This window comes from Chrysemys picta, chromosome 14, assembly GCF_011386835.1.
Source record: "Chrysemys picta bellii isolate R12L10 chromosome 14, ASM1138683v2, whole genome shotgun sequence".
Classification (NCBI taxonomy): Eukaryota; Metazoa; Chordata; order Testudines; family Emydidae; genus Chrysemys; species Chrysemys picta.
In genome coordinates this window covers 34,915,848-34,932,103 of record NC_088804.1, presented here as the reverse complement: position 1 = coordinate 34,932,103, position 16,256 = coordinate 34,915,848, and the positions used below count along the sequence as shown (strand labels likewise).

At 42.4% G+C, this 16,256-nt stretch overlaps 1 protein-coding gene across 3 annotated transcripts in view; it reads right to left on the bottom strand.

Moving 5' to 3' along the window:
• Positions 1–16,256, bottom strand: part of PLCG2 (phospholipase C gamma 2) — a 116,764-nt gene that overhangs the window by 25,918 nt on the left and 74,590 nt on the right. For all 3 annotated transcript variants that reach the window (XM_065567267.1, XM_005292307.4, XM_042852125.2), the window contains 8 exons: positions 14,015–14,100; positions 12,807–12,927; positions 11,074–11,242; positions 6,797–6,901; positions 6,417–6,506; positions 2,710–2,888; positions 1,778–1,978; positions 563–682 (listed from right to left, as the gene is read on the bottom strand). In XM_065567267.1, coding sequence (XP_065423339.1) covers positions 563–682; positions 1,778–1,978; positions 2,710–2,888; positions 6,417–6,506; positions 6,797–6,901; positions 11,074–11,242; positions 12,807–12,927; positions 14,015–14,100 — 1,071 coding nt within the window. The remainder of the gene's footprint in view (positions 1–562; positions 683–1,777; positions 1,979–2,709; positions 2,889–6,416; positions 6,507–6,796; positions 6,902–11,073; positions 11,243–12,806; positions 12,928–14,014; positions 14,101–16,256) is intronic.

Sequence of the window (16,256 nt, the reverse complement as noted above, 5' to 3'; positions counted from 1 at the left end):
AAAGAAACTTAATATTATTCAAAATTGCAATAGAGTATATTACTGTTCTTATAAACACACAGTTTCAATAAGAGAAACTGTTGTTATAAAGCAGTTACCATTGGCAAGGATACTTAACAGCAGACAGATGGCAACTTTCATTGTTAGTGAGCTGCATAATGTAACAGATGCTGAATGAATGAACCTCAAATTATTATGCAACTTAACTAGGTTTCCCCTAGTCAGAGACCTGGGGTCCGCAGTGCTGATCCGGCACAGAGAACTGCACTGGAATGCAGTTTCACAGAAGTCAAGAGAGGTCCACACACACACTACAGTATGAGATATCCTGGGCCAAGTTTTTAGCCACACTCAAAATTATCCACTCCATACATGCACATATATTTTGCCCATGCATCCACTTATGTGTGCACATCAAGAAACTGTGTGGCTAACTACCTAAGCTGCAAGAGCAAACTCAGGTTTTATTCATGCAAAGGCTACAATAGGAAGATTTTCATGTTCAAAACCAGAGAGCGTGAATGGCCCTATATGTTGTACAGTCACATGTGTCTTTTCTTACCTGAACGTCATGGCAAATGAATCGGGCTCATCTCTCTTTCTAATCAGAAACGCTCCATCTCGAGGAATTCGCATCAACATGTCTTCTGCTTCTCCTCGACTCAGGTTACGGTAGTACCAACTACAGCAGAGGGAAAGAAAATGGACAAGTGATTACAAAGCTTGTCAAATTGTCACTCAGTAAGAATAACTGGCGGTGTTACTAGAATTATAGCCTGAGACATTACAAGATAAATTATACATTAGATTTTCCTCATCGTGACACATATGACAGCATCTTAAAGCAAAATACTGTAACACATCAGCTTATTTGGGGTAAAACCATCAGGAAAACATCAGAACACCTTGTCTGCTTATAGTAATAGAACATAAATCAACTTGTCTTCATAGAACAATGGCAGAAAATGCTGCTTTATCTGTTCATAACCAAATGCCAGACTGGAGTCAGAGTTTTGACATGGAAGATTTTAAGGAAGAGTCCCGATATCGGCTAGGGAAAAACAGCAGACATTAGATACTTCCTGAGGACCAGATTCTGTCTCTCACAAGTACTACTCAAGATGAGTAACAATGGTAGAATCTGGCTCGGATTTCAGTGGAGCTAGAACAATTTACAGTAGTTGTGGCTCTCCACCCAGGGATGTAAAAACAAAAACAGCTGAATCCTACAAGGCACCCTCAACTCACACTAACTTCAAAAGGTATCTCAGGATGTATATGACCGTACAGAATCAGGCCCCAGAACATGAAAACTGTCTAAAGTCATGGACATATGTTTTGCACACAAAGCAAACTTTCTTTTTTGATCTGTATGGACCAAAAGTGCACATGGTGCATGAACAGTAACTTCTGAATTCCCCAAATTAGTTGCCAGACCACAGGCAACAACTCAACACCTACCCTACTTGCTGAGTTCTTTAAATTAGCAAGCAAAGAAAGGGAGCAGGGACAGGAAGGACTTGGTATCCTCTGGGTGAATTACAGCTTTCACTGTTTCTCTGAATTGCATATAGTTACCAGTGAGCACCTGCTTTACCATTAGCCCCCCATGAAGCCCAGAGTATAACCTGAATCTTTCAAGGTTTTTAGAAATCAGTGAAGTTTGTTCCCATGACAGCTGCTACCAAAGTGTCCCTGAATGCATGAAATCCATGGTTATATACGACAACAAAAAGTTGCACCCTTTAACAGAGCACTTCCCTTCATCTGTACATACTCTTTAGTTTCATGAGGTTTGGGGTTAGGCACAGCATCAGTCAGACGCAGCTCAAACTCAGCACATCGCAAGTGGGCTTCCTTGTAGTGTTGAACGAGATCATAGATACTATCAAAGGTGAGGTTGTCGGTCAGGTAATATTTCATGGTATCTCCTTCACTATTAGAACGGATACGGCAATGCTGGACCCTACCTGACCTCCTTAAGAAATGAAGAGGAAGGAAAAATAACAGTTAATAAAGATGGACGTTTAGGATGTTTTCTAACCTGCTCCTGGTTAATTCTAGTTTGTGAATTTATAAAGTTGCAGCAAATCATGTTGTTTCTTTAACAAATAATAAGATTGTTAGGAGTTGTTCTTTTCAACCTACAGAGTTTTAAATGTACCAATATGCATCACTGTAGAATTAGCGCAGAAGGCTCTCTCACCAGTAGCTGATATATTGTTACTTATAACTCCAGACTGGGAAGAATTAGGCAAAATCTTTTATTTTTTCCCCTACAGGGACATCCTCTTTTATCAACAAGATCAAACTCTGCCAATGGAAATGAACTTGGGAAACTACCTGCTCAGCTTGGAAACTGAGGATTTACACCAGTGCAAATGAGATCCAGTTTTGGCCCACATACTGAAGAAATATTGTAACAAACCCTTCATGCTCCTATAGCTTTAGAGGAGTGGAAGAATAGACCAATTAGACCTCTATTACCTATTCCAATCAATGAACATAACCCCAAATGGAGCCCAATTGTGCCTAGCAACGTTAGACTAAATTGCACCTTAATCAAAAAAGTGTGATCTTTCCACAACTGCACTAAATCCCCCACTCCTACTTCCTCCCATAGCAGCTATAAAATCATATTTTCTAAAAAATATATTCTTATGCAACATAGTAGAATAAACAACATCAGTATCAAAAAACCAACTATACCAGAATGACAGGGTGTAATCATTAGGGAAAGTTTCACTTTCCCTAACTAGGAACGTTCCATCCTTGCCACCCATTTCAGCACAATATTCCTGGAGCAGCCTCTCAGCAGTTGTTCTCCCCTCTTTCATTTTCCCATGGAACCATTTCTCGTTGCAGTGCAACTCAGTACGTTTCACGTCCTAGATCACAAGAGGAGAGTTTCCATTTTTAACTTGTATTTTACCATGACAATAAATGGTTGTGTCTCAGTTAAAAGGACTTCTACAATGGCAGGTCAATTTTCTAGCTTCCTTGAACTTTCAATACCCTCAAAAAAAAGAAAGAATGTTTGTCTAAAATCTGAAGTACGGTTTGCTATCAAATGAAAAACAAACTATTAGCCACATGCTGTGGAAGGTTATGGCTGTTGTGCACCTTTTCTTAATATTCCTCAACAAGTTCTGTGTCAGGACTTCCATATTCCCCCTTCCTCAGCATGGAGAGGTTTATTATGGTTGTAATGTGCATTCAGGTAAGTCAGATCACTTTTCAGGTTGCTTACAGTCAAAAGATTTTCACTTTCCTAGACTTGTGCAAGTAGTTATGATCTGTGGCCAGAAACTTAAAGAACATACTCTTATAGATCAGAGCAGCTTATATTTTAGGATTTTTTGACAGGAGGATTTTAGCTAATCACAGCCCAGAATAATCATATGAGACCCTCCCACTATTAAAACCTGCATGGACAGGTGATCTAGTTTGCATGTGGCTGAACGGTGCATACAGATGTTAGTGATGAAAGAGCGCACATGCAAACTTCCATGTTGACAGATGGAAGCCAGGTTGAGGCATCGCTGAAATTCCAGCCCTTATTGAGTCCTGTGCCTCAGCTTTAACATCTGTAAAATGGGGATAATAATTGCTCACCTCTGAAAGACCTTTGGATGACAAGTGCTATTTACAGAGAGAGAGCTTTAAAGATTGGGAGAGCAGTGGAATACATACAGCAGTGGAGACCAGCTACCTAGTAAAGAAACTTTTCTAACTTATTTAGAGATCAAAGATCATTTTAAATGGCCCACTCTCCCATGGTACCACTACTTTCAAGATAGGCATTATGTTTCTCAACTTTCTAGCAAAACTGTCTATATAGAAAGATAACTTTAGTAGAAGTGATGGCATCTGGTCAATTAGGAAACAAAAACATTATAATTAATTTATATCAAATCTTTGCAGAAAATTTTCCTAACCAAAAATGTCCATATGTGATACACTGGGAAAAGGACCAGAATAGACAAATTATCCCAGAGGAATGGGGTTTGATCTGGAAATGAGGGCCAGCAACCTCAGAGGAGTGGCAACAAATAAAAGAAAATGTCTTTAAGATACTGTTTCAATGGTTCCTTGCACCAATCAAGTTAATATATGCTGAATAGGATTACATATTGGAGAAGTTATGCTGAAGAAGGAGACTTTATGCATATATGGTGGATATCTCCAGTCACCTAAGTTCCCTCTAAGCTGCGCAGCTGCACAGCAGCCTATCAAGGACCGGGAAGGTGCTCAGGGCTGTGGCGGGGAGAGGCCCCTCTCCCACAGCCCCGGACCTGCCACGGCAGGGAGAGGTGGCTCTCCCCCGGCCCCAGCCCTGGACCTACCGCAGTGGGGAGAGGCACCTCTTGCCCAGCCCAGGAGCTGCCACGGCAGGGAGAGGCACCTCTCACCCAGCCCAGGTGCTGCTGCGAGGAGAGAGGGCTGGGGGGAGTCCTCTCTCTCCGCTGCAGGCCGGGACAGCCTGCACTCCAAACCCCTCATCCCCAGCCCCACCCCAGAGCCCGTACCCCCAGCCGGAGCCCTCGCCCCCCTGCACTCCAACCCTCTGCCTCAGCCCTGAGCCCCCTCCAACACCCCTGCCACACATCACCTCCATATTGCAGCACATAACAAAATTCATTTCGCACATGAATGGAAAAATTAGAGGGAACATTGCCAGTCACTAGAAAGTATATAACCAGATATCACGAACTATTGGATATTTATTCCCAAATGATGCTTTGGAAATTCTCCTGGGGATTTCTAGTGGAAATGGTCACACAAAAGGAAATGAAGAATTAACCTTTCTTTTGTTAGTAGCTGTATGGCTATCGGTAATCTCTCATTGGAAAAGAAAGTCAGTCCTACCATAAAGGAAAGGTTAAAACAAATGAGAGGTTGTTGCTATGGGAAAATTAACAGACCGATTGTGAACCCAGGAAAATAACCAAATATCTAAGTATTTTGTTTATCTTTTAGTCAATACTCAGGCAAAGTAGATTCACCTGAAAACAAACCAGTACATCTGTCTAATTGTTTTGAATATTAACAGTTGGTAGTCATGCCTGGTCTGTTAAATACACAGAATCAGACATTTCACTCAGTTTAATAAAATCACTAGAAACTACATGTCATAGGTGTTATAACAGGGGTCGGCAACGTTTGGCACGCGGCTCACCAGGGTAAGCACCCTAGTGGGCTGGGCCAGTTTATTTACCTGCTGATGCGGCAGGTTTGGCCGATCGCGGCCCCCACTGGCCGTGGTTCGCCGTCCCGGGCCAATGGGGGCGGAGGGAAGCCGCAGCCAGCACATCCCTCACCCGCTCCGATTCCCATTGGCCCGGGACGGCGAACCGCAGCGAGTGGGGGCCGTGATCGGCCGAACCTGCTGCGTCAGCAGGTAAATAAACTGGCCCGGCCCGTCAGGGTGCTTACCCTGGTGAGCCGCGTGCCAAACGTTGCCGACCCCTGTGTTATAATGATGCTCATTCTGAAATATGGCAACACCCCACTAGAGAGTGACTCAGGTCTATTCTCCTGTGTAATGCCTCTTTAAACAAAAGCTCACTGTTGTAATGATTATTGTTTTGTTTCTGATATTTACATAGTAAGGGTTTTTAAACCTGGTAATGCTTCCTAAATAAACAGTAAAAAGGAAAGAAAAGGTGTGCTGTGTTATGTGTCATTATTTAATGAATCATCTTTTGTTTAGTCCTAGAATAGGAATAATATCCTGGCAGACGAATATACTCACAATAAAGCATTTGATTGCTGTTAAACACACCTGTTTCAGCACTAAACTGCCCACAAGCCATTTCATTGCACTAAAGATACTTTGTTTTACTGAAAACTGGATTATCAAAGTGCTTAATAAAGACCCACATTTTCATTAAGTGACATTTGCAGGTGCACCCAATTATCTGGCACAGACCCTCCACTGAACAACTGTACGGGCAAATGATTTGTGAGTGAAAACAAGTGCATCTGTAAACACTGCAGGGACAGTTTAAGAGGATGAATTTGACCTTAAATGTTAAAAAGCTTCATGTAAAACTCATCTCCCTTTGGTTTTATATTAAAGGGAGAAAATAATCTTATTATTCTCTTGATGTGAGCATGTAATTCCCATTGGCCAAGAGATAAGGAAGAATGGCACTCCTTTAGACAGTGTAATTCTTCTTTATATATCAGGAGTGGCCAAACTTACTGTCCCTCAGAGCCCCATATGACAATCTTCAAAAGTTCGAGAGCGGGGGCGTACCTGCCGGGGCTCGGGGCTTCAGCTCCATGGGAGGTGCCTGCCAGGACTCTGGGCTTCAGCCCCCCTCTGCACAGGGCAGAGGCCCCTACACCCTCCTCTGCACTGCAAGGCAGAGGTCCCGAGCTTCCCTCCCCCCAGTCTGGTAGGTAATCACCTTTAATGAATCGTCATCAGCGTTCTGTTCTATAGCATCACTGAATGAGAGCTTTTCATCTGCTATAGCACAATAGTGCCGAGTCCATGCCTAGAACAAAAAGACAAGTGTTAGAACTGTTAACAACACAAGAAGACAACTCTATCCATAAAATTAAAGAGATAAAAATAGAACTATTAACCACCACCAAGAAGCTGTAACAATAAATAGCAATTTAACAACGCAACATCTTACGTAGTGTCTTTTCCATACTCACATCAGGTCAGCTAGAAGCAAATATTTTCCCCTATTGCTGTTGAGAATGCTCATTTAAAGCTCAAACACCAAAGAAATTAAAAAAACCTTGCAACAAACTGCAGCAAACATCTAGGAAATAATACCTGTTCTATCGTATCCCACATGTAGAGTTCTCCTTGTTGCTTTTTCTCCTCTTTCTTGTCTTCTGGGTTCATATCTATGTCTCCCTTTGGTCCAAGTTTTTTATGCTAAAAAAACATAAATAAAAATCATATGTAAGCCTGGTCACATCACCTTGGCACATCTTGGTAATATTATCTGATGCATCCCTCCTCTTGAGCTTTTCTCCTTTGTCTGGACTTTGAGAGTGGAGGCTACATGCAGGCTTAAACATTAGGGGTAGTTTTCCGCACTGACTGCAAATTTAACCGGAGGGTTTGTCTGCATGGTGAGTTAGTGTGCGCCAAGCCAGCGTGTGAATCAACAGTGCACCAGCCTGTCACACACCGGACATTGCAACAATGCAATAAGAACCACACACTAGAGCTTGCACTGTGCTGTAGCAATGTCCACACAGAGTCATTAGGGTTCAGCATGCCGATGTGCTGTAGATTTACACCCTGGCAGTAGCTCGCCATATAGACAAGCCGAGTGCTCCTCTAACTTCCTGACAGCAAGCTTCAGATGAGGGAGACCGAGGAGCAATTACTCTGATAAGAGTCCACAATTCATTAGAGGAGACAGAAAGTTAAATTACCTTTATGTGGTAAAGAAGGAATGAAGATAAAAGAGGAGTAGTTGTCAGGCCTCAAGGTGAAGAGAAAAAGATCATGAGTAAAAGGAGAGAAATTAAGGAGGAAATAGGAAAAGGATTATAAGAAGGAAACGGAGGGGATTATTTCTCAGTGTGACCAAATCCTGCTTGCTTCTCCACATAGGAATATAAAGCCCTAACCTTTTAGCATCACTACAATTCTACTGTGCAAGGGCTAAAAGGCCACATGCATGCCGCAGAGAAGTGCTCCATGGCAGATCTCTCTACAGCCAGGAGGAGGGAGGGGAGGTTGTACTGGGAGGATGAAGGTGGGGACTCAGGCATGATGAGGGCACTTTAAGGGCACAGCTAGTGCACCTGTAATTACAAAATCCCACCCACTGAGAGCAAAGGGACCACATGGGTGCTCACAGATGGGGGAGGAAGAGGATTCTTGTTTCGCAAATATAGACATGAAGCTTTTTATTTTGTTCAGGGGACCAAATTTTGGCTGATGGAAAGTACATGCAAAGCATATTCCAGTACCCTGGAGAAGAGGGTTTTCAGCTTGTGTGTAATTCCAACAATGATATATGGAACAAAGTCCTTGGCTATAATAAAAAAAGATGCAGCAAAGATTTAGAGAATCCCAGTGTGACACGGAGATATATAGTAAAGGACAAAACAGGACCAAACAAAGAGAAAACAAAGTGAAGATATAACCAATGTGACTGATACTCCAGAGAAGGTTAAACAGATGAAATGGCAACAGATGGGATATTTTATGACAGGAGGTTCTGAAAGAGGAACCAGACATAGCATATGATGCACAGCAAAGAAGACAGGAAGGGTTCTTACTAGAGCTTGGCAAAAAATGTTGACTATCATTATCTCAGCAAAAAAATGTAGATTTGATAACACTGACATGTTTCATGAATTTGTGTTGACTTTGCCAAATTGTTCCAGTTAGGGGGAAAAAATCTAAGAAAAAAATCAAAATGTTTCATTTTTACATTTGTTTAGAAATAAAATGTTTCAATTTTCTGGTTCAAAATTACTTAATTTCAAAATTTCCTTTAATTTTATTTTTAAAAAATCAAAATAATTTTAAAATGGTTGAAATCAAAATGAAACATTTCAATTTTGTTGAAATGAAATGTTTCATTTGACACAAAATTATTTGTTTCAACTTTTCAATTTGCTGGAAAAAAAAATTTGCCTTCACAAAAAAATTGTTTTCAGTTCAACCCACATTTTTTTCCCCCCAGAACTGCCAGTGATCTGAAAAATCTGTTATTTACTGAGCTCTAGTTCTACCCTCAGTTTCCCATTTCAGGACAATGCCGGTCATTTTTGTAATTACATTGTGCCACATATTTATTCTTTAAAATAGATTAACGGTGTTTGCATTAAATCCACTTGCTTTCAAATATTCTAGTATCCAGATCCAGTCTGAAAGAGCAGCAGCAACAAGTCTCCAGGCTTGTCTACACAGTGCGTTAGTCTGCACTGGAGAGGTGTAAATTCTAGTGTGCACTAGCATGTTGCATGTGAATCCGGCCGGCACGCACATTAACATAGTACTGTTTGAAATAGAACTACATTAATGTGCACTAGGAAATACTTAACAAACACCAGCAGGGTCCACACAGGCCAGTTACTGCATGACACGCTAGTGAACACTAGAATTCACCCCCCTCTAGTGTAGACTAATGCACCGTGCAGACTAGTCCTGAGTCATGGGCCACGCCTCTTTTCTACACATCCAATAGCAATAGCTGAAATGGCAAATCATTACATTTCAAATACCTAAATAATAGACCAGGGGTCGGCAACGTTTGGCACGCGGCTCGCCAGGGTAAGCACCCTAGCGGGCCGGGCCAGTTTATTTACCTGCTGACGCGGCAGGTTCGGCCTATCGCGGCCCCCATTGGCTGCGGTTCGCCATCCCAGGCCAATAGGAGCTGCAAGAAGCCGCGGCCAGCACATCCCTCGCCCGCGCTGCTTCCCTCCACCCCCATCGGCCCGGGACGGCGAACCTCGGCCAGTGGGGGCCGCGATCGGCCGAACCTGCCGCGTCAGCAAGTAAATAAACTGGCCTGGCCCGCTAGGGTGCTTACCCTGATGAGCCGCGTGCCAAACGTTGCCAACCCCTGTAATAGATAAACCCAGGTTTAAATTCTCATACATCTGGTTAGTCCTTCTGAGATAAACTGAGTTCCATGAGGTTTCCTGGGTCGGTCCTTCAGATAAGTCCTTAAAAACGAACACTGAAGATCTCACTGGCATTTTTCTTCAGAGTGAGAGTTTACATGAATTTTCACAGACAAAACACATTAAAGGGAAATCTGAGTCATGGGCCAAAGCTCATGGCAAACTAGTGGCCCGTGTTTGGGGATTCTTTGAGGCACCGTCAGGACAGGAAGTTGCCTGATGAAACTTTTCTCTTCTACAGGTTTTACTGTAGTTTGCAAACCACTTTGGAATCTGTAGGGACAATGGTGCTATAGATATAGATTATTATGGCTACATGCAAGCAATTTCTCTTCCATGCTTTATATGGTCACAAAGTGTAAGAATTCACAGAGAAGATCTAAACTTATAGATCAGAATGCTCTACTTTGTGCTCCTTTGTGACTCATAGTGGAATGCCCTGCTGCCATTTACATGCATTTCCATGTGCTGTACTTGCACTGAATGTGTCTTTTGTCTACAAGTTTAGAATCTATGTTATTGTTTTCTAATAGGAGCTGTAAGGCAGAAGCCTTGATCAACCAGAGTCGTCATTATTATTTTCTTTTATGTGAAAACATGGTGAGTTTCCCCCAGTGTTCTTGCCAAATTCCAGCTTTCTAATTTTCTGAAAACTCCACTGCAGTTTTAACTGGAGAAGCTGTTCTTCCACTTACCTACCTAAACACTGCTGTGTGGTACTGTTGGATCAAAATGTCTGCTGAGTTCCACTGGGTGGATTGAGTGATTCTAAGAGTAACTGATCCCTATCATTAAGGGAAACCTCCATTTTTCAAAGTTGCAACCTCAACTGCATATGTAAATCACATCTTTACTCTTTTTGTGTGCCAGAGTGTTCATTTGCCTTTGCAATTTACGGTAAGTGGCACCTTTTGAAAATTCAGTCTGTAAAGTGCTTTGTGATCCATTTGAATGAAATATTAATGTGATTTTCCACTCAAGAGAACACTTTTAACATTTTTAAGCACGATGTTATTGTGCAGAAGGTCTATGATGAGCCTCTGTAGCAGTGAACCTCACTGAAATTTAATAGTGACATTTTAGAGGTTTGTTGGGAGAAAGGTTTGTTGGGAGACCTTTAGAAAAGACATTTCTTCGGGCACTTGAACCAGCAACATTAATTACAAAGAAAGCCAATAGCAAGCAATTTAGTATGTATTTTAACAAAACTCAATAAAATGTTGCCAAATGCTAGTGATGTGCACTTGCAGCATGTACCCTCTTCAAGCCCAAAGGAGCCCCAAATGCTTTACAATTAAACCCAATATTATGCAAGCAATCAGAGACATGAATCTGTTAAGAGACTTGTCCAAGGCCATAGAGTGTCTAAGCAGCTGAGCCAGGCGTCCTGGCTCCCACTCTCCAGTTCTAACTACCAAAACACACTGGGGACTCTTAGTAAAAGAAACATGCCTTGATGATGAATTTTTCTTTCAGCTGGGTTGGCGACGGCAGCTGATCTGCGCTGACTTCGATTGGCTTCATTAGGAGTTGGTTCCCAAACACCTCCTTGAATACTTTGGCCATGTGGCGCTGCTGTTCCACACTGCAGTGCTCTTCAATCGACAGGATCACTGGGAACCTTGGTAAAAGGGAACAGAAAGGCAGAGGCATAGACTCATAGACTCAAAGGTCAGAAGGGACCATTATGATCATCTAGTCTGACCTCCCGCATGATGCGGGCCACAAAAGCTGACCCATCCACTCCTGGAATAATTCTCTCCCTTGACTCAGCTGTTGAAGTCCCCAAATCATGATTTAAAGACTTCAAATCGCTGAGAATCCTCCAGCAAGCGACCCCTGCCCCATGCTGCAGGGGAAGGCGAAAAACCTCCAGGGCCTCTGCCAATCTACCCTGGAGGAAAATTCCTTCCCAACCCCAAATATGGCGATCAGCTGAACCCCGAGCATGTGGGCAAGATTCTCTAGCCAGACCCTCTGGAAGAAGTTCTCTGCAGTAACTTTTAATATCTCATCATTGACCATTGTTATTAATTACCAGCGATGGCACGTTATTGACCTATTGACTAAAATCACTTTATCCCATCAAATTTCTGCTTCTGAAAAAGCCAGGGAGGGGGGGGAAAAATCCAAAGCAAACTGAGGACTGAGTGGTTCTGGGGAAAGTCTACAGATGTGCAATCACTGGATCGCACCACCACCACCACCAAACATGAGCAGTGTGAGGAAGTGCCAGTGCATTCCTCAATACATTCACTATGCTGATGGTTTGACATGTCTGAAGCACTGGACCCCATCTGCACTGTAGATGGTTATCTGAATGTCTAATCACGGCGAGGATACCTATGCAGCTCAGTAAGCCAACTGCAACAAAGAGACTTGGGACACCCTGAATATTAAGACGCCTTTTCTTCATTATCGAGCTCCCAAAAATGAAGTGTTTCCAACCAAAATAACGATGTGCCAGATTTTGGCAACTGACAACAGGCTCAGACTCACGTAGATGGCAACAACCGCAGTGGGAGCTTTGGGAGGCATTTCATCTCCTAGAGCTCCTAGCCTGTCCCACCCACAAGAGGGTGAAATACGTTCTCTCCTCTATGGCCAGCCAGTTACCTTGCATGGTGAGGAGTAAAGGGAGCCTGCAACCCCAAATCCTTCCTGCCTCCTTCCTGCCAACAGGTAACACTTTTCCTATTGAAGGTGTTTTAATGTAGAGGAGAGCTGAGACACTGCTGCAGCCCATGTTATCACTGCAGGAAGCATGAGCAGGGATTCCCCATCTCCTCAGCTGCAACCTCATCTATGATGGTAAGTTTGGGGCTGTGAGCTTCCCTCTCACTGATGCTCTGCTCTCCAATTCTAGTATTTTTAAAATCACATTTATTAAAGTTTTACAGCCGCAAACTCATCTTTACAGACAAGGTCTCAAGCAGGGAGATGGGGAGCCTGTTGGGGGCATTTCCTACCTGCCCGAGCAGCATTCTGACATTTTGTGGGCCTTTTCTTGAAAATAGGATCTATTAAGATCTAAAACTCTTAGTGATTTACAAAAAAAACCAACCACATTAGGGAAAAGACAGGCATCTTGGCCTTTTCCATTAACCAAACATGAATGGTTCCTTTTCTCCTAAGGAAAGCTCTAAAATCCTCTAAACCAAGTTTATACATTAACGAAAACCCACTCGGATGTGACAAATGCATGATCCTTGATTGCCTGCACCACGTCATCGAATTTGATTTTTGTTGTCCGTGTCCATCCATGATAAATGATCGGCTTCCCGTCAGGACCATCCCAGCAATCCACTAGTGCAGACAATGGAAGAAATAAAGAGGCCATCTGAATAACTCCAATATACAGAACACAACACACATTCATCACTCCACAGTGTTTCCTACAATGAGTCATATACTTTTATGTTATATTAAAATGATTTGCTAAGTAGATTTATATCCCTCACAGAGGAGATTAAGTTTGCATAAAGTAATGGTAATAAAAAAAAAGAGAATATGGAGGTTCTAAAAGCACACACAGCTAGGAACAGAAAAGTAGGAGTTTAGGCAGCTGAATTCTGGGTTTACTAGTGTCCACCAGAGTTTAAAGGGGCAATATGCTGCTCCAAGAGAGATTTAGAAAGTTTGTTCAGTTAAGTCTTCTTGATCCCAGTCCTGAAGTCCTTACTCAAGATAAACTCTTAATTATCAGAGTAAACAACTGCAGACTGGGGGCTCCTGTAATTAGGACTGAGAAGCAATCGCAACAAGCGCAACAAAGAGTCAGTGAGTGGTGCCTGGCCAGACTGAAGTGGTGAATATCATGAGGTTTTGACCAAATGCTTCTGTAAGATGCACAAGAGCAGAACTAAAGAAGCTCTTTTCTTGCAGTTAGTGGAAAACAGAGCACGGGGAAATTAACTTTTATAAAAAGTTAGCTGGGCCAATACAAATTTTGTGACACCAAAACATACAAATCTAGAGGGACTGTGGCTTTGTCTAAATTAAGAAAATATGCATCAGGGTAATTAAATCAATAAGCTGCAAACCCCTATCCTAGATGTACTGGAGAAGGGCATGCTGGGGCTTAACCAATTAATTTGGTCATTCTGGTAGCTTCATCTCTGGTGTATACACTGGAATAGGTTTTAAAAGAGCTGCTTGAATTTTAGTGTTTCAAAGGAATAAAAGAAGAGCAAGCGAGCAGGGAAATGATGGAATTCTGAAGAACGTTGGTTCTAATAGTCAGCACATCCTTTAAACAAAAAGAGAGGATTAATTTTGTGTTAAAAAAACTACAAGTTTTGGTTTTGCTGTGTTTAGCAACCACAGGAAGCTATGCAAAGGTGGAGAACAAAAGCATTCCTGTCACAAACCACTCCACAAGCTTGTTACTCACGCTCAATACATCGACATCCCATTCGAAGGCACCTGATATAAGCTTCTGGGGAAGATTCACTTCGAAGCTGGTCTCCTGTGAGGTATCTGAACAGTAAAGAGAGACCATCAGAAGGAAGGGAACAATTCTAAAAAGGGTCCCATATATTCTGTTGTAGAATTTCTGAATGTTGAATCTTTTTCTATTGTGGAAGTTTTGAATACTGAATTTTTGACTCTCTATGAAATGAGTGGACTCCTCTGAATAAGATGCTAAAGCACCTTGGCATGGATCAGTTAGCAAGAATTTCCAAGAGTTCATTCATTGCCCCTTGCCAGCTTTTTGTAGAGTAGAACATATCTCTACAATATATCCAAACTCCACCAAGTCGAGGCCAGGTCAAACAGCATACCTGTCTAGTGAAAGGGAAAGGTCCCCATATACTCCATGAGCCATTTTTTTCTTATTATACATGTTATTTAAACTCCTTGGGATATTTTCTCCACTTTTTCTTTTTTTAAAACAATGTTAGATGATAAACTTCCCCATCCCTGTAAATTAATATTCCATTTTGTTATGTTGCTGTTGCATCTAGTACTGTTTAAGTATGAAAATTAACCACCACATAGATTTGTATCTGGCCTAACAGTTTGCATGCCACAGTTCACAAACGACAAGTACTGAGAGCCTTACTACAGTTCAGAGAATTTCTACGGTTTTGACCAAACTTTCTTTGCATTGTGCCGACTGGATGTTTGCTCCAACCCTCCCCCTCTCTTCCTACCACTCCTTCGCAGTCTCTCTGCCTCAGTTTCACTCCACACCTGCTCCCCTTACCCTCTTCTCACCTGACCTGTACCTCCTCACCCCAGTTTTCTTCTCTTTCCATCTAGCTGATCCCCAAGTAAACGCACCCCAAAAAATTAATCGTGGCACTAACATGACATTTGCTGCCATCAAACTGCTCACTCTATTTGTGTTATACCCCTTCCCTTAGACTGTGTGTGTCTTGTCTATTCAGATTGTAAACTGACCGGAACAGAGACCATCTAATACTCTCTACAGCACCTAACACAATGGGGCACCATTATAACAAACATGATTCATAATAATAAAATGTTTAACAAGAAACCCGCCCCCAAAATGGTAATTGCCAACAATTTATTAAACACAGAACGCATTTTGGTTGTACAATAAATCCAGAACAATAAGGAAGATCAAAGTAAAGGTTGCTACTTTTAATTCCGTTCCCATATGCCTTTGTATAGCAGCACCTGTGGTCCCTCTCTGCTAGAATCCTTGACTCCCATACAAAGGCCATGTAGGGCTAGTTCCTAACCAGTGGAAACGTGTTGTTTCAAGATCCATTAGCCACATGCTTCCTCTTCCCTGAACCACCCCCTTCTGCAGTGTGAACCGTCACACAGCTTTGGTCTATCCCAGTGTCCCCACTCCCACCAGCAGCCTGCTCTTCCCCCCATCTTGCTCAGAACAACCATCGCAGTTCTGCTACATTTCAGGTCATATAAAGGAGGACGACAGTTTCCCCAAGATGATCCAACCATGCTAAAGTTATATTTCATATTATCTTGATTTTAGAAGTGGCCTGGGAGCAAGGACACCAGGTGCTGTCACACGCTTCTTTTGTAACTGTAGATAATATATAAGCTCTAAATACTATCGTAACCCTTCTCTAGATGTTTATAATCACAGATGCATGCCCAACAGATTAAAATGCTGTAAAACAGGTGATGCTCAGAGTATTGGTATCTCTCGGTAAATACAAGCCACCACAGTGAAATGTAGTGGTAAATAACGTGTCCCATGGAGACTCTCTGACAGGACTTTGACACAAATTCTGCAGCCCAGTTTCAGGCAAAAGTCCCGCTACATGTGGCCAGCAGGATTTGACCCTTTAGGCATTGTAATGCCCAGACACAATGATGCTAACTGAATAGGGCTGTAGGTGTCAGGAGGAGCGGAGACTCCTTCATTAGCATGAATTTTTGCACCCACAGTCATTCAATCACCATCTTCTGGCATCAAGGAGTTACAGGAAGCTCACTGTGGCAGTCTGAACTCAGCTTCTGGACTACATTCTTTTAACGAACTTTCTTGTGCTCTTCTGTTGGGGGCAAGAGGGGAGATGGAGGGAAGGGGTTGTGTCTTCTGCCACTATAACTCAGTGAAAAAGTCAGTGAGTCTTATCAGATGCAATTTCTCAGGAAGGCTTCACAGATCCAGTCTGAGCACCCCGGCGTAA